The 19,138-nt window shown below is 50.1% G+C and overlaps 1 protein-coding gene across 1 annotated transcript in view; it reads right to left on the bottom strand.

Annotated features, from left to right (window-relative positions):
* UBR1 (ubiquitin protein ligase E3 component n-recognin 1) overlaps positions 1 to 19,138 on the bottom strand; it is a 718,041-nt gene that overhangs the window by 651,645 nt on the left and 47,258 nt on the right. Inside the window, exon 3 of the mRNA XM_030215524.1 lies at positions 8,859 to 8,937. Coding sequence (XP_030071384.1) covers positions 8,859 to 8,937 — 79 coding nt within the window. The remainder of the gene's footprint in view (positions 1 to 8,858; positions 8,938 to 19,138) is intronic.

Below are 19,138 nucleotides of genomic sequence, written 5' to 3' on the forward strand. Positions count from 1 at the left end.
TTATGCGATCCTGGGGACAAGATTCCAATATTAGTGATCAACTCCAACTGCGAGGGAATGGAGACTTTTCCCCGGGGTTAGAGAAAGGGATACTTGATAAATGGTCTGAATTGGGAATTACTTTGCTTGAACATTTGAGGAGTGAAGAGGGGGGACTGTATGGATTTCAGGACCTGCAGCAGAGGCTTTCACTTGCCAATAAAGGTTATTACACATATAGACAACTGCATCATTATTGGTTCAGTCTAGACCAGGCAGCTCTGGACATGAGGTTAGGCCATAGGCTGCGTGAATTTTTGAGGGGGGATGCATATGGACAGGTATCGATATCGAGCTTACACAGAGCTTTAATGTCGCTCAGGCCTCCTCGTGCATACGAGAAGCTTAAAGACACATGGAGTAAAGATTTGGGATATGAGTTGAAGGGAATAAATTTTGCTAAATTGATCAAAGATATACCCAAACAAGTGGGTGGAGTGGAGTTGCAGGAGAGTCAATATAGGATTATCCATCGGGGATACATCACACAATCACAGGCAAGAAGGGCTGGTTGGATCTCTGATGCCCAATGCCCTAAATGTCACAGAGAGAGGAATACCTTTCTACATGCATTTTGGAGATGTGACAGAATAAAATTATTTTGGAAAGCAGTACAGAAATACCTTGAAAAAATATCAGGGCAAGGGCTGCTCCCCTCCTGGAGAGGAGTACTTTTGAACAAAAGCAATGCATATGGGGTCTCAGATAAAACTTTGGAGTTACTTTTCTGTAAGGCATATGCAGTGGGGAAAAAATACATATTCAGGCATTGGATGCAGGAGGACCCACCATCCATTTGGCTCTGGAGGAATAGGCTCCATGAGTTAATGCTCTGGGAGGCTAGGGTGGCCCAGGGTAACCCAAAGAGACGAAATAATTTTATTAATATATGGAACCCTTATCTGCAAAATATTTCTCATAAAGCAAGAAGTGCTGTACTAAACAACTTTAGCAAACCCTAACGTAAGGGGAACCCGGTAGACATATACTCCTTGTACAAGTCAGTAAAGTTTGGTGACAGAATTTTGGAAGAAATAGAGACCATGACATAAGAAGCTCACGGTATAGAGGTTATATTAGGGGGGGGGGGGAGTAGAAGGGGAGAAAATGTTGTAAAAATTGATGATGCAGTTAAGATGTACATAAATGCATATGATGTGTCATTATGATTACAAAATGTTTGCCTTTCATAAAGCTGTTTCAAATGTTTGATCATCAATAAAAACCGTTTAAACATAAAAAAAAGTAGCACACATGAGTTGTCTTGTTGGGCAGACTGGATGGACCGTGCAGGTCTTTTTCTGCCGTCATCTACTATTTTACTATGTCATAAGTGCCAGGAAACTGAACCAGCAGCGTGCACAGTCCATTACAGGCACCACTCCAAGATGGCAACTAGGAGAGTGTAATCGTAGTGCCACCCGCCAAAAAGAATGGACCCTGCAGAGTCAACTGCTGAACATCATGGGAAGGGCCCTGAGCCATAAAGGAGAAAGGAGAACCAGAGGTCGCCGTAATAGTGATCCAAGCATTTGGATACCAGCAAAGGAAGGCTTTTTTTTTTTTTTTTTTTAACGAAGGGCAGAGCTGCTGTCAGAAGGATGCTGAGCAACAAACGGGACGCAGCCATACTGACCTGTAAACTGACAGCCCGGAGAGATGAAAAGGTAACACTAACAGAGTGAGAGGAAATGGAAAATACAGAGTAGTCTTTTTTTTTTTTTTTAAGTTGAGAGGTGAAAGAGCAGAAGTTCAGGAACCTTGAAGAAGGCAAACAGCATAGGCACCGACCCTGGAGGTGGATAAAGGGGGGGGGGGGGGGGGGACCTGGCACATCGACGCCAATGCCCCCAGCTCAACTAAGCCTGAGGGAACAGGCTAGGAGCAAGCACCAAAGCAGAGCTGCACAGGAGAAGTCCATCCACCTGCTAAGATAAGAGAATACTGAGAAAGGCTGCAGGGTATGATACATACCTGTAGCAGTTGTTCTCCGAGGACAGCAGGCTGATTGTTCTCACGACTGGGTTGACGTCCGCGGCAGCCCCCACCAACCGGAAGAAGCTTCGCGGGACGGTCGGCACGCAGGCCACGCCCACCGCGCATGCGCGGCCGCCTTCCCGCCCGTGCGCGACCGCTCCCGCCAGTTGAATGACAAGCAATAAAATATGAAACACACAACTCCAAAGGGGAGGAGGGAGGGTAGGTGAGAACAATCAGCCTGCTGTCCTCGGAGAACAACTGCTACAGGTATGTATCATACCCTTTCTCCGAGGACAAGCAGGCTGCTTGTTCTCACGACTGGGGTATCCCTAGCTCTCAGGCTCACTCAAAACAATAACCCAGGTCAATTGAACCTCGCAACGGCGAGGGTACAACAGAAATTGACCTACGAAGAACAACTAACTGAGAGTGCAGCCTGACCAGAATAAATTCGGGTCCTGGAGGGTGGAGTTGGATTTACACCCCAAACAGATTCTGCAACACCGACTGCCCGAACCGACTGTCGCGTCGGGTATCCTGCTGGAGGCAGTAATGAGATGTGAATGTGTGGACAGAAGACCACGTCGCAGCCTTGCAGATCTCTTCAATAGTGGCTGACTTCAAGTGGGCCACCGACGCTGCCATGGCTCTGACACTATGAGCCGTGACATGACCCTCAAGAGTCAGCCCAGCCTGGGCGTAAGTGAAGGAAATGCAATCTGCTAGCCAATTGGAGATGGTGCGTTTCCCGACAGCGACCCCTAGCCTGTTAGGGTCGAAAGAAATAAACAATTGGGCGGACTGTCTGTGGGGCTGTGTCCGCTCCAAGTAGAAGGCCAATGCTCTCTTGCAGTCCAATGTGTGCAACTGACGTTCAGCAGGGCGGGTATGCGGCCTGGGGAAGAATGTTGGCAAGACAATTGACTGGTTAAGATGGAACTCCGACACCACCTTCGGCAGGAACTTTGGGTGAGTGCGGAGCACTACTCTGTTGTGATGAAATTTAGTATATGGAGCATGAGCTACTAGGGCTTGAAGCTCACTGACCCTACGAGCTGAAGTAACTGCCACCAAGAAAATGACCTTCCAGGTCAAGTACTTCAGATGGCAGGTATTCAGTGGCTCAAAAGGAGGTTTCATCAGCTGGGTGAGGACGACGTTGAGATCCCATGACACAGTAGGAGGCTTTATAGGGGGCTTTGACAAAAGCAAGCCTCTCATGAATCGAACGACTAAAGGCTCTCCAGAGATGGCTTTACCTTCCACACGATAATGGTAAGCACTAATCGCACTAAGGTGATTCCTTACTGAGTTGGTCTTGAGGCCAGACTCTGATAAGTGCAGAAGGTATTCAAGCAGGTTCTGTGCAGGGCAAGAACGAGGTTCTAGGGCCTTGCTCTCACACCAAACGACAAACCTCCTCCACTTGAAAAAGTAACTCTTTTTAGTGGAATCCTTCCTAGAGGCAAGCAAGACCCGGGAGACACCCTCAGACAGACCCAACGCAGCGAAGTCTACGCCCTCAACATCCAGGCCGTGAGAGCCAGGGATTGAAGGTTGGGGTGCAGCAACGCTCCGTCGTTCTGCGAAATGAGAGTCGGAAAACACTCCAATCTCCACGGTTCTTCGGAGGACAACTCCAGAAGAAGAGGGAACCAGATCTGACGGGGCCAAAAGGGCGCGATCAGAATCATGGTGCCGCGGTCTTGCTTGAGCTTCAGTAAGGTCTTCCCCACCAAAGGTATGGGAGGATAAGCATACAGGAGGCCGGTCCCCCAATGAAGGAGAAAGGCATCTGACGCTAGCCTGCCGTGTGTCTGAAGTCTGGAACAGAACAGAGGCAGCTTGTGGTTGGTCTGAGAGGCGAAAAGATCCACCGAGGGGGTGCCCCACTCTCGGAAGATCTTGCGTACCACTCTGGAATGGAGCGACCACTCGTGCGGTTGCATGACTCTGCTCAGTCTGTCGGCCAGACTGTTGTTTACGCCTGCCAGGTACGTGGCTTGGAGAAGCATGCCGAACCGACACGCCCAACGCCACATACCGACGGCTTCCTGACACAGGGGGCGAGATCCGGTGCCCCCCTGCTTGTTGACGTAATACATTGCAACCTGATTGTCTGTCCGAATTTGGATAATTTGGCAGGACAGCCGATCTCTGAAAGCCTTCAGTGCGTTCCAGATCGCTCGGAGCTCCAGGAGGTTGATCTGCAGATCCTTTTCCTGGAGGGACCACAGACCCTGGGTGTGAAGCCCATCGACATGGGCTCCCCACCCCAGGCGAGATGCATCAGTCGTCAGCACTTTCGTGGGCTGCGGAATTTGGAATGGACGTCCCAGGGTCAAATTGGTCCGTATGGTCCACCAGAGCAGTGAAGTGCGGCAACTGGTGGAGAGGCGGATGACATCCTCTAGATTCCCGGTGGCTTGGAACCACTGGGAAGCTAGGGTCCATTGAGCAGATCTCATGTGAAGACGAGCCATGGGAGTCACATGAACTGTGGAGGCCATATGACCCAGAAGTCTCAACATCTGCCGAGCTGTGATCTGCTGAGACGCTCTGGTCTGCGAAGCCAGGGCCAAGAGATTGGTGGCCCTCGCTTCGGGAAGGTAGGCCTGAGCCGTCTGGGAATTCAGCAGCGCTCCTATGAATTCCAGAGACTGAGTTGGCTGGAGATGGGACTTTGGGTAATTTATCACAAACCCCAGCAGCTCCAGAAGCTGAATAGTGCACTGCATGGACCGGAGGGCTCCTGCCTCCGAGGTGTTCTTGACCAGCCAATCGTCGAGATATGGGAACACGTGCACTCCCAGCTTGCGTAGGTAGGCCGCTACCACCACGAGGCACTTTGTAAACACTCGTGGGGCAGAGGCGAGCCCAAAGGGCAGCACACAATACTGAAAGTGCCGTGCGCCCAGGCGGAGTCTGAGATACTGTCTGTGAGCTGACAGTATCGGGATGTGAATGTATGCGTCCTTTAAATCCAGGGAACATAGCCAATCGTTTTTCTGAATCATTGGCAGAAGGGTGCCCAAGGAAAGCATCCTGAACTTTTCTTTGACCAGGAATTTGTTCAGGCCTCTCAGGTCTAGGATGGGACGCATCCCCCCTGTTTTCTTTTCCACAAGGAAGTACCTGGAATAGAATCCCTGCCCTTCCTGCCCGGGTGGTACGGGCTCGACCGCATTGGCGCTGAGAAGGGCGGAGAGTTCCTCTGCAAGTACCTGCTTGTGATGGGAGCTGAAAGACTGAGCTCCCGGAGGACAATTTGGAGGCAGGGAGGCCAAATTCAGGGCGTATCCGCACCGCACTATTTGGAGAACCCACTGGTCGGAGGTTATGAGAGGCCACCTTTGGTGAAAAAATTTTAACCTCCCTCCGACCGGCAGATCGTCCGGTACGGACACTTGTAGGGCGGCTATGTTCCCGTGGATCCAGTCAAAAGCCCGTCCCCGGCTTTTGCTGTGGAGGCGCAGGGGGCTGCTTAGGCGCACGCTGTTGACGAGAACGAGCGCGCTGGGGCTGTCCCTGTGCCTGACGAGGCCTTCGGGCCGGCTGGTTGTACCTACGCTTCGCAAAAGAATAGGGTGCAGCCTGCCGAGCCCGGGAAAAACGCCCGCCCGCGGGGGCGGGTGCTGAAGGCGCCCGGTGGGAGAGCTTGTCGAGAGCGGTTTCCCGCTGATGCAGTTGGTCAACCATCTGCTCGACCTTCTCGCCAAAAATATTATCCCCCCGGCAAGGGACGTCAGCCAGTCTCTGCTGGGTGCGGTTGTCCAGGTCAGAGGCACGCAGCCATGAGAGCCTGCGCATCACTATACCTTGGGCCGCAGCACGAGATGCCACGTCACAGGTGTCAAAAATCCCCCTGGACAGGAACTTTCTGCACGCCTTCAGCTGCCTGACCACCTCCTGATAAGGCCTGGACTGCTCCGGCGGGAGCTTATCGACCAGGTCCGCCAGCTGTTGCACATTGGTCCGCATGTGGATGCTCATATAGAGCAGGTAAGATTGGATGCGGGTCACGAGCATGGAGGATTGGTAGGCCTTCCTCCCAAATGAGTCCAGAGTGCGAGACTCCCGCCCCGGGGGCGCCGAGGCGGTATCCCTCGAAATCCGTGCCCTCTTGAGAGCAGAATCCACGACCGCTGAGTCATGGGGCAACTGGGGCCGCATGAGCTCTGGGTCAGAGTGGATCCTGTACTGGGACTCTGCTTTCTTGGGAATGGTGGGGTTAGTTAGTGGTCGCACCCAGTTCCGAAGCAGCGTCTCCTTCAGGACATTGTGCAGCGGTACCGTGGAGGACTCTCTAGGTGGTGATGGATAGTCGAGGACCTCGAGCATCTCGGCCCTCGGCTCTTCCACAGAGACCACGGGAAAGGGAATGCTTATAGACATATCCCGCACAAAGGAGGCAAAGGAGAGACTCTCAGGAGGTGAGAGCTTCCTCTCCGGTGACGGCGTGGGGTCCGAGGGAAGGCCCGTAGACTCCTCTGAGGAGAAATATCTCGGGTCCTCCTCTTCCCCCCACGAGTCCTCATCCTCGGTATCGGACATTAGCTCATGTAGCTGAGTCCGGTACCGGGCCCGGCTCGACGTCGAGGCACCAAGGTCTCGGTGTCGTCGAGCGGTGGACTCCCGCGCCGGCGGGGACGGAGCTCCCTCCATCGACGTCGACGGGGACTCCACCTGCGTGGCGGTCGAGACCGGCACCGCAAGCGGCGGCGGTGTCGACAGCCCCGGCGCCGGGCTAGAGCTCGCCGGCGCCACAGTCATCGGCGCCGGGGGCGCAAGCACCCCCGACGCCGGCACAGCCTGGCGCATCAGCCCTTCCAGGATCCCCGGAAGGATGGCTCTGAGGCACTCGTCCAGGCCCGCTGCCGGGAAAGGCGGTGGGGCCGGTAAGGGTGTCGGTGCCAGAAGCTGCTGGGGGCCAGGAGACGGCACCGAGGTGCCGGAACCCCGACGCGTCGGTACCTCCACCACCGACGGAGATCTCTCCTCTCTGCGATGACGCTTCGGCGTCGACTCCTCTTCAGGGTGCACCGAGGGCTCCCGGTGACGGCGCTTCTTATCTTTTTTCCGGTGCACGTCACCGGTGCCGGAAGGCATGGAGGAGGAGGAGGTCGATCCCCCTCGGTCTCGAGGTACCGGGTCCGACAGGGTTCGGTCCCGTGGCTCACGAGTTGAGGGAGTGACCGGGGCCGACTGCCCACGCGGCCTCTCAACCCCACTCTCACCGGCGGACCGGCGGGCCAACGGGACCTGTTCTCCTGGGGTCGCTGCCATCGGTGCCGATGTCTCGGGCATCGATACCGGTACCGAAGAACCGGCCTTCGATACCGATGCTGTCGAGGTCGACGTCGAGGGGCCGGCGCAAGTTCCAAAAAGACGGTCCCGCAGAACTTGCCTCGCAACCTGAGTCCGTTTCCGGAGACCGAGACACAAAGCGCACGACTTGAGATTGTGCTCCGGCCCGAGGCACTGGAGGCACCAAGCGTGGGTGTCGGTCTGCGAGATCGGCCGGCCGCAGCGACCACACTTTTTAAATCCACTCGGGACCTTCGAGGACATCGACGGAAAAATCGCGTCGGCGAAGTCAAAGTCGGCAATGGTGGCTAAAATCACACCACGAAAAAATCAACCGACCGAGCGGCCACTAGGCCGCAACGTGGCGTCCCCGCTAGAAAGCGAGGGAAAAGGGGGAGCGCGTGCTCCACACGCGCAAAAAGAAATTTCTTTTTTTTTTTTTTTTTTTTAAAACAATACAAACAAAAAACAGAGGGAACCGAACGGTCCAAGCGACGATCCGCGTAAACGCGGTCGAAAATCCGGCGGCTGAACAGAGAGAGAGGCAAACGCACCACTCTCTCAGTCGCGGGAAAAAAGTAACTGGCGGGAGCGGTCGCGCACGGGCGGGAAGGCGGCCGCGCATGCGCGGTGGGCGTGGCCTGCGTGCCGACCGTCCCGCGAAGCTTCTTCCGGTTGGTGGGGGCTGCCGCGGACGTCAACCCAGTCGTGAGAACAAGCAGCCTGCTTGTCCTCGGAGAATGCACAGTATCCCTTATGGCAGAGCTCTGGCATATCTCCACCTGCTGGTAGAGGGACATAACCCACTCATCTCTGGACTGATCTGTGGAACGCTATGGAAAAAGTTGATACATATCACCTGGACAAAGCGAGGTCTCGACTAGGCAGATTTGAAATTTTTATCAAGTCAAAAACTGATATTAAATGAAATTTAGAATGGAGTGAGCAACAATTTAGTAGGCCACAGGCTAAATTAGTTTCAGGTAAATCAGAAGAACAGAATAATGAAGCAATGCCACAGACTTGAAGGTTGTTACTGTACATATAGACAACTGAAGAAATAAGAGATGGACGACATCCACAGAATATTGAAATAGTTTATATGTTAGACATTAGATCAGGGTGGACCTGGAAGTCACCCCGCAGAATGCTGGGAGGAATATGCAGATGGACTGCAAGTCCTCCACAGAAGCTGGTAGGCAGCCGGGGTAAGTTCTGGGCACCTGGACCGGTGGCCCTGGGTAGATCGGGGTGGACCTGGGAGTTACCCTGGAGAATGCTAGGAGGAGGTTCTCTAGGGTTCCATCCCCATCTACTGCTGTTATATAGTGGCAGGGATGCTGTAAATCTAAGGCCATTGAACAGTGTCTCTACACCATTCTCAGTCTATTAAGTACAATTACAAAAACGCAAATCATCTGCATTTCAGTACTTCTGCTGGGCTGTCTACTGAAGTTTTTTTTTGTTTGTTTGGTTTCTTTTAAACGACAATCCACAATGAAGTTTCACACTGTGAAGGCAGATATTTGTACCTTGTAGCGATGGTTCTTGTGAATGCTGCTTTGGAAACAATCCATACAAAGGACACATGTTGGATCTATTGCACAGTCCCTGCAGAAAGAAAAAAAAAACCCATAAACAAACAAAAAAACTGAAAACAGATTCTGCATGAGACACTTAGATTTTAGAATGATCTTTTTCAATTATATGACTAAAGTATTATGTTAAGCTTCACACTATCCACAAAAATCAGATGAAGTACATTTTAGTTTCAAAGCATTTTTTTTTTTTTAAATGAAGGGCCCAAGTGCAAATGTTACTCAAAGCAGCCAATTTTTCCTCCTTCTTTCTATACATCTGTAGAACAACAATATTAGAACAAAAAGCTTTCAGTAAAACAGCTGTCAAAAGAAAATGGCAATATAAATGGTGTCTTTGTACCTTCATATATCTGAGAAAATTTAGTATTCAAATTAGGGCTACCCATACCTACCCAAGGGACCCCCAGTTAGCCAGGTTTTCAGCACATCCACAATGAATATACATGAGATCAAAACTGTATATACTGAGTCTAATGCATGCAAACTGATCTCATGCATATTCATTGTGGATATCCTGAAAATTTGACAAGCTGTGAGGTCCCCTGGACAGGTTTGGATAAGCCCCGATTTACAGCCTGATAAAATATATCTTCTCTCCTATGCTGCATCTATGGGGGGAAAAATAAAAGTTAGTGCACTGGCCTACTATATAAAAGCAACACAGGTGCCCATATGCCTTCTTAAAATAGGTTCCTACATTGACCCCCAGTAGCAGAAAAATGCTTTTGCCTGCTCCAAAAAAGGTGTAAATACATTCATGCTTACACCACAACTATGCCCTAGCCTAGCTCCACCCAAACTACCCCAGAAATATATTTATTTATTCATTCATTATATCCCACAATTATCCAAAACAAGTTTCAATTCAATGTGGCTTACAATTAACACGTAGTAAAAATTACAATTGTGTTGTACAATTACATAATAATATCAAACAGTAGTTACAGATTCTTTAACCATAAAATTTCTTGAAAAGGTAGGCTTTTTGCTCTTTTCTATAATGAAGGTAATTAGTAATACCTCTCGTTTCCATGGCAATTGAATTCCACCGTTTAAAACCCAAATAGATGAATTCAGCAGTGTAAACAGACTTATAAATTACATTTCTACAACTGGGTAAATGAAGCAGTAAATAACCTCAGGTACCTTGACTCGCATTTCTGGTAGATAACGCAATCAAGTCTAATATGTATTCAAGAGACATTCTGAACAGTATTTTGAAAATTAGAGTGTTAGTTTTAAAAATTAATCTAGCACTGATTGGGAGCCAATGTTGCATTATAACAAGTAGGGTTACTCTTTTATATTTTGACTTTCTGTATATCAAACAAGCTGCCGTGTTTTGAGCACTCTGCAACGATTTTAGTATGTTTTCTTTACTCCCCACATACACTATGTTGCAATTGTCTAGTTGGGACAGTATCGATTATACTAAAAGATGAATATGTATGTGATCAAGTAAAAAGGAGAAATTAGGTTCTACCTGCTAATATGCTTTCCTTTAGTCCCTCTGGACCAGCCCAGCTGAACTGATGGGTTATGCACGCCTTCCAGCAGGTGGAGACTGAGAACAATGTTTCTTGAGAAAGCCAACAGGAGCCCAGCTTAGCCCCCTCAAATCTCAGTATATCAGTAACAAAGCAGAAGAAAGAAAACAACTGTGCCCAGCTGGGTTTTACAGCTACCCATTCAAAAATAGCAAGAGGCATGCTGGCAAATGACCAACGCAACAGCGCATTGAAATGTAGCTTTGCGAATGAACAAATTTGATAACTACAGACTGTCTTTGTTTTTTTTTTCAAGAGAAAGTACTACTGTTCCACAAAGAGAAATAACAAACCAATAAACCATCAAACAAACTACAATCAGCTTAGGGTGCGAGCTGGGCCAGTCCATAGGGACTAAAGAAAAGCAAATTAGCAGGTAGGACCTAATTTCTCCTTCCTTAATGTCCGTCCGGACCAGCTGAACTGATGGGAAGTACCGAAGCAGTAAATTAAGAGAGGGACACTAACAGCCTCACCGTCAACACACTTTGACCAAAAATTGTGTCCCGCCAAGCCTGAACATCCACTCTGTAATGTTTAACAAAAGAATGCAACAAGGACCACATGGTCGTTCTGCAAATATCCACCGGGGTGACTAAAGGAAAACTCCCCAAGACGATGCCTGATCCCTTGTAGAATGAGCTTTAAATCCATCTAGAACTAGCCTATTTTTAAGGATGTAAGCTGAGCTAATCGCTTCCTTAATCCAACTGGCTAACGTAGCCTTAGATGCCGCGAAACCTCTATGACCACCACCAAGCAGAACAGGCGGGCCAATTGGAGAAAGTCCTCTATTCACCTTATATACTCTTTCAACACCCTACAGACATCTAGCTTGCACAAAGATCTCTGCTCCTCCAACCCTTTTGATGCCCCCAGGGTCAGCAGGACCAAAGACTGATTGACAAGAAAAGAAGTCAAGATCTTTGGCAGGAACGACGGAACCGGCCTCTAAACCACGCGATCCATCAGGAACTCCAAAAAGAGCGCCCTACAGGTCGAAGCCTGCAACTCGATGATATTGCCACAAGAAACACTGCTTTCAAGGTAAGATCCTTGATAGAAATAGAGACTAACTCCATGAGGTCGAGCGCCGCAAGGAATGCCCTTGAGCAAATGGCCACGATAATCAACCATAGGGATTCCACATGGAATAGTGTCACTTGTAGAGCCCAGTTGAATAGGTTGAAAGGAGCCTTCTTTCTTGGGAACCACAAAATAGATGGAATATCTGCCTGCGCCCATTCTGCGTCAATAGTAGTTCTTTTACAACAGCCTCGAGAACAGTACAGATAAATATTTAGGCTGCATGTCAATCTTCCTTCAAAGCAGGGCCCCAAGTCTATTCATGTCATCTTTCTGGCTGTAGAACTGAAAGCAGGCTCTTCCTGCTAAGCTCTTGCTATCAAATTAGGGTTCCAACTGGCTCCAGATTTGTCCAACAGAGTTGATCCAGGCCAGGTTTGATCCTATTACATGCAGGGACTTGTACTGAGTTTCAAATTGGATTGCCTGCAAAAAAGCAAAACTACAGGTCACTGAATCCAATAGGGTAAACCCAGGAATGGATCAACCCTACTGAACAAATCTGGAGCCAGTTGGCAACCCTATGCCAAATCCTCTGAGGCAATCCAAACACTACGATACTCTTTCATGCAGCCCTCAAACAGCTCCTGTCTCCTAGCAACAGTGAAGATACTTACCTGTAGCAGGTATTCTCCAAGGACAGCAGGCTGATTGTCCTCACATGTGGGTCGACGTCCGCGTTGGCCCAGGAAACGGCAAATTTTTCTCCCAGCAAAAATAAAAAGCTTTGCCAGAGCCTTCTGGTGCGCGAACCGCATGCGCTGATGATTTCATGCCCATCGCATGAGCGTGCCTCCTCAGTTTAATCAAAAGCAAGAAACAAACAACTCCAAAGGGGAGGTGGGCGGTTTTGTGAGAACAATCAGCCTGCTGTCCTCGGAGAATACCTGCTACAGGTAAGTATCTTCGCTTTCTACAAGGACAAGCAGGCTGCTTGTTCTCACATGTGGGGTATCCTTAGCAACCAGGCTCACTCAAAACAATGAACATTGGTCAATTGGGCCTCGCAACGGCGAGGACAAAACAGAGATTGACCTGAAACCATAAACAACTAACTGAAAGTGCAGCCTGGAACAGAACAAAAATGGGTCTGGGGGGGGGGGGTGGAGTTGGATTCTAAACCCCGAACAGATTCTGCAGCACCGACTGCCCAAACCGACTGTCACGTCGGGTATCCTGCTGAAGGCAGTAGTGAGATGTGAATGTGTGGACTGATGACCATGTTGCAGCCTTGCAAATCTCTTCAATTGAGGCTGACTAAGTGAGCCACTGACGCAGCTACGGCTCTTACATTATGAGCCGTGACATGGCCTTCTAGAGTCAACCCAGCTTGGGCATGTGAAGGAAATGCAATCTGCTAGCCAATTGGAGATTGTGCATTTTCCGATGGCGACTCCCCACCTGTTGGGATCAAAAGAAACAAACAACTGGGCAGACTGTCTAAAGGGCTTTGTCCGCTCCATGTAAAAGGCCAATGCTCTCTTGCAGTCCAAGGTATGCAAACTGCTTTCGCCAGGGCGGGTATGAGGACGGAGAAAAAAATGTTGGCAAGACAACTGACTGGTTCAGATGGAACTCCGACACCACCTTTGGCAGGAACTTAGGGTGAGTGCGGAGGACTACTCTGTTGTGATGAAACTTAATATAAGGTGCATGCACTACTAAGGCCTGAAGCTCACTGACCCTACGAGCTGAAGTAACAGCCACCAAGAAAATGACCTTCCAGGTCAAGTACTTCAGATGGCAAGAATTCAGTGGCTCAAAAGGAGCTTTCATCAGCTGGGTGAGAACGACGATGAGATCCCATGACACTGGTGGAGGTTTGACTGGGAGCTTTGACAAAAGCAAACCTCTCATGAAGCGAACTACTAAAGGCTGTCCAGAGATAGGCTTACCCTCTACACGGCGATGAAAAGCACTAATCGCACTAAGGTGAACTCTTACGGAGTTGGTCTTGAGACCAGACTCTGGTAAGTGTAGAAGGTATTCCAGCAGGGTCTGTGTAGAACAAGAAAAAGGATCTAGGGCCCTGCTGTCACATCAGATGGCAAACCTCCTCCATTTGAAAGAGTAACACCCTTTTGTGGAATCTTTCCTGGAAGCAAGCAAGACTTGGGAGACACCCTCTGAAAGACCTAAGGAGGCAATTTCTAAGCTCTCAACATCCAGGCCATGACAGCCAGAGACTGGAGGTTGGGATGTAGAAGATCTACCGAGGGGGTGCCTCACGCTCGGAGGATCTTGCGGGCTACTACCATGTTCAGTGACCACTCGTGAGGTTGCATTATCCTGCTCAGTCTGTCAGCCAGACTGTTGTTTACGCCTGCCTGATAAGTGGCTTTCAGAAACATGCCATGGCAGTGTGCCCAAAGCCACATCTGGACGGATTCCTGACACAGAGCGCGAGATCCGGTGTCCCCCTGCTTGTTGGTGTAATACATAGCAACCTGATTCTCTATCTGAATTAAAATGATTTGGTTGGACAGCCGATCTCTGAAAGCTTTTAGAGCGTTCCAGATCGCTCGCAGTTCCAGGAGGTTGACCTGAAGACCTTTTTCCTGAAAGGACCAAGCTACTGGAGTGTGAAACCCATCTACATGAGCTCCCCACCCCAGGAGGGATGAATCTGTCGTCAGCACTTTTTGTGGCTGAGGAATTTGGAATGGACTTCCCAAGGTCAAATTGGATCGAATCATCCACCACTGAAGGGAATTCTGAAAGTTGGTGGGCAGTTGGATTACATCCTCTAGATCCCCCGCAGCATGATACCACTGGGAAGCTAGGGTCCATTGAGCTGATCTCATATGCAGACGTGCCATGGGCGTGACATGAACTGTGGAGGCCATGTGCCCCAGAAGTCTCAACATCTGCCAAGTTGTGATCTGTTGAGACGCCCGAACCATGGACACCAGGAACAGGAGGTTGTCTGTCCTTGCGTCGGGAAGATAAGTTGTGTTTGTGTTCAACAGAGCCCCAATGAATTCCAACTTCTGTACTGGGGTGAGAGGAGACGGAGTAATTGAATCCAAAGTTCAGTAGCTCTAGGACCTGAATAGTCATTCACATGTAATGTAGAGCGCGTGCCTCCGAGGTGCTCCTCACCAGCCAATCGTTAAGATAAGGGAACACTTGCACTCCCAGTCTGCGTAGCGACGCTGCTGTTACCGCCAGACACTTTGTAAACACTCTGGGCGCAGACGCCAGACCACAAGGCAATACACGGTACTGAAAGTGCTGCGTTCCCAGCTGAAACTGAAGACACTTCCTGTGAGCTGGAAGTATCAAGATATGTGTGTAAGCATCCTTTAAGTCCAGAGAGCATAGCTAATCATTCTCCTGAATCATGGGAAGAAGGGTGTCCAGGGAAACAATCCTGAACTTTTCTCGAACCAGAAATTTGTTCAGGCCCCTTAGGTCTAAGATGGGACGAATTCCCCTGTCTTTTTCTGCAGAAGAAAGTACCTGGAATAGAATCCCAGCCCTTCTTCCCCTGGTGGAACGGGTTCAACCGCTTGGGCCTTTAGAAGGGCGGAGAGTTCCTCTGCAAGCACCTGTTTGTGCTGGGAGCTGTAAGAATGAGCTCCCAGTAGGCAATTCAGAGGTTTGGATTAAAGACTGAGGGTGTATCCTAACCGGACTATTTGAAGAACCCACCGGTCGGAGGTTATAAGAGGCCACCTTTGGTGAAGAAATATTAACCTCCCTCCAACAGGCAAGTCAACCGGTACGGACACTTTTACTGAGGCTATGCTGAACTGAAGCCAGTCAAAAGCCCGTCCCTTGCTTTTGCTGGGGAGCAGAATGGGCCTTAGACGCACACTGTTAATAAGAACGAGCAGGCTGGGGCTGAGCCTGGGCAGGCTGCCAAGAAGCAGGAGTGTACCTACACCTAGGATAGGAATAGGGAGCACTCCTCTTCCCCCCCAAAATACCTCATAGATGAGGAGGCAGTAGCAGAAGGCGCCCGGTGGGAGAGAGAATCCATAGCATCATTATGCGTCTTGATCTGATCAACAAGATCCTCTACTCTTTCACCAAAAAGGTTGTCCCCCCCAGCAAGGAACATCCGCCATTCGCTGCTGGACAGAATGATCCAGGTCAGAGACACGCAGCCATGAGAGTCTGCGCATCACTATACCCTGAGCAGCGATCCTGGATGCTACATCAAAAGTGTCAAATGTACACCTGGCCAGGAACTTTCGACACGCCTTCTGCTGCCTGACCACCTAGCGAAAAGGCTCGGCCAGCTCCGTAGGGAGTGCATCAACCAAGCTCAACAGATGCCGTATCAAGTCCCGCACGTGCAAGCTCATGAAGAGCTGGTATGACTGAATGATTGGAAACCGAAGGAAGAGTAAGGGGTTGGCCACCAACAGCTGAATCAAATCCGGATACCATGGTTGTCAGGGCCAATCTGGAGCCACCAGGATCACATGACCCCAGTGAGACTGAATCCAGCGGAGCACCCTGCCTATCAACAGCCAGGGCAGAAAGACTATCCAAGGTTGAAGAAGGGCATCCAGACCTTCGGAACCACACTCCCTTCTTCTGCTGAAGAAGCGAGCAACCTTGGCATTTTTGAAGATGGACATCGTCCAGTCTGGGAACCCCCCAGTGCCAAACAATATGGTGAAGTACTGTGGGCGACAGCTCCCACTCACCTGGATCCAGAGCAGCTTGACTCAAAGTCGGCCTGTACATTGTATACCCCGGCAATGTGAGCCAAGGATAGCTGTGGGATATGAACCTTGGCCCACCAAAACAGTATCTCCACCTCCTGAGCTAACAGGGGACTGTGTGTGCCTCCCTGATGGTTGATGTAAGCAACCGCTGTCATGTTGTCCGAGAGAACCCACAGCACTTTCCCCTGAAGAAGAGATTGAAAAGCCTGCAGTGCACTGCATACCGCCCAAAGCTCCAAGCGGCTGATGGGCCAAGTGGCTTCCATCTTGAACCAGTGGTACTGCCTGTAATGGGAAAGACAGTGCGCCCACCACCCCTGAGAGACTGGCATCGGTAATCACAATCATCCTCTCAGGAGCCGCCAGAGGAATGTAACCACCAATCCAGGATGAGACGTGCTAACAGCTGTCACAGCAGACGCAATTCGTAGTCCTCAAACACCAGAGACCAGCGGTTCAGCAGAGAATGCTGCAGGTGTCTCATGTGAGCCCGGGCCCACGGAACCACCTCCAGAGTCGCTGCCATCAAAGCCCAAACCCAGGGAGTGTAATCAATCAACAAGAGACTAATCTGCTCCTGCAGTTTGAGCCTCCTCGGCTCCAGTAAAAAAACACAGTCTCGGGCTGTATCGAAGAGCACTCCCAAGTACTCTAAAGTCTGGGTGGTAATCTGCTGACTCTTGTCCCCACTGTTTACCCAGCCCAAGGACTGAAGGAGAGACACTACACGATCTGTAGCTTGCAAGCTGTCTTGGGCTGAGACTGCACAAATGAGCCAATCATCCAAATAAGAATGAACTTGAAAACCTTCGTGTCTCAATGCACTGGCTACCACTACCTTAACTTTCAAAAAGGTGCTTGAAGCCATGACCAGACCAAAGGACAGCACTGAAAACTGAAAGTGCTGGCCAAAGATTGCAAAGCGCAGAAACCTCTGGTGAGGTTCCCAGATGGAAATTTGTAAATGGGTCTCCTTGACGTCGAGGGCCATGAGAAAACTCCTCAGGCTGAACCTTGCGATGATAAAGCAGATGGTTTCCATGTGAAGTGTCACACTTGGAGCCCAGTTGACTCGACAGAGGTCCAGAATCAGGCAGAAAGAACCTCCCTTTCTGGGTACCATGAAATAAATGGAGCAGCGTCCCTGCTCTGATGGCGGCACTAGGACCACCGCTCCCAAGCAAAACAGTTTAACCACAATAGACCTCACAGCCTCTCTCTTTCAAGGGGTAGAACATGGGTACTCCAAGAATAAAATCTCCAATGGGAGAGGCAAATTCTAACCTGTAACAGCCGCAAATAACATCCAGGACCCACTGATACGAAGTCACTGTTGCCCACACCTCGTAATAGCAGGATAATCGGCCCTCTATGGAGATCGAGGTATGGGCTAGAGCCCCATCATTGGAAGGTTCGAGGAGTGGAAGAGAGTCTGCCAGAGGTCCTGGAGGGACGCTCATCTGTCCAAAAGGACTGCTGATACCGGGACATGGCCAGAAAGGATGGCCAACCCGGGAGATCTCTCTTAGAATCTCAGAACCAAGCCTTCTGCTGACCTAGTTTAGCTGACAGGATTTGGAGTCCCCCAAATCCTTGACCAGTTTCTCCAAATCCTCACCGAATAAGAGAGAGTTTACTCTTAAAGGGAGCTTAACCAAATGCTGCTTAGAAGCCACTCCTACAGCCCAGTGGAGCAAACACAACAGGTGACAACCCGTCATGGCCAAAGGAGATCTGCTTAGCAAATACCCGGACCAAATCATACAAGGTGTTCACCAAATAAGCCAGGCAACGCTCCACATCCAGAAACGCTGAAGGTGGTGGATTAGAGGAAGCAGATAAAGAATCAGTCACCTACTGCACCCAAGACAGACAAGTGTGAGCCGCATAGGAGCCACAAACCACAGCTTGCAACACCAGAACGGAAACGTCAAAAGACATCTTGAGGGTGGACTCCAGATTGCGTGTTTTGCACATCCTTTATGGCCACCCTACCCTCAACCAGAAAAGTAGTCTTTTTGTCACTGCTGCCACAAAGGCACACACCTTATGCAAGCATAAACAATCCAGCTCATCCAGTGCAAGTGGGTAGAGGCACGCCATTGCCTTGGTCACTCAGAGACCCACCTCAGGAGTAGTACACTAACTACCACAGACTGTGATTCCGGGGATTCAATATTTAAAGCCTCGAGCGTTCTAGTAATAAAGGAAGACAATTCTTCCCTATGGAAAACCCACACACCAGTAGGGTCATCCGCCTCAAGCTGCAGCTCACTGTCCTCACAATCAGCCAGCCCAACCAACAAATAAGAAGCAGCCCGACCCAAATCAGAGGGGCCAGGGAAGACAGAAGGCTCCAATTCATTCCCCAAACCGGATCTCCAGCATCCCCCTCTTAGGACCCTGGACTTCGAGATCCACTAAAGGACTGTCTACAGAAAAGTGGCTTCAGGGAAAATCTCAGCTCCAGACACAGATCACTTTTAAAAAGATAAGGCCCTGGATCACGTAATGCCATGCTGGAGAGAAGTCATAGGTAAACGACGCTCCAGTCCCTGTTCGCTCCCCCCAAGCATCGGACTGTTATCTGTATCCCCAGTTGCAGGTTTTGTGCAGCCTGAACGGGGGGTACATCACTTTGGGACTCGTTTGTGGGTCCGGGAGACGAGAGATGGCAGCGAAAACGGCTCAGAAAGAAAAACTCAGAAGTAAGCCGGTGGAGACTAAAATGGCGGCCTCACCGAGTCTTGCTGGTCCTTCGGTCTCCTCTGCGTGGGTGGCAGAAATAACTTCCAAAATGATGGCGGTCTTGGAAAAGCTATTGGAGAGGTGCCTGACTCCCATTGACACCAAATTGGAACAGCTGCAGACTCGAATGGAGGACCTAACTCGGGAG

The sequence above is a fragment of the Microcaecilia unicolor genome, chromosome 9 (genome assembly GCF_901765095.1).
Source record: "Microcaecilia unicolor chromosome 9, aMicUni1.1, whole genome shotgun sequence".
NCBI lineage: Eukaryota > Metazoa > Chordata > Amphibia > Gymnophiona > Siphonopidae > Microcaecilia > Microcaecilia unicolor.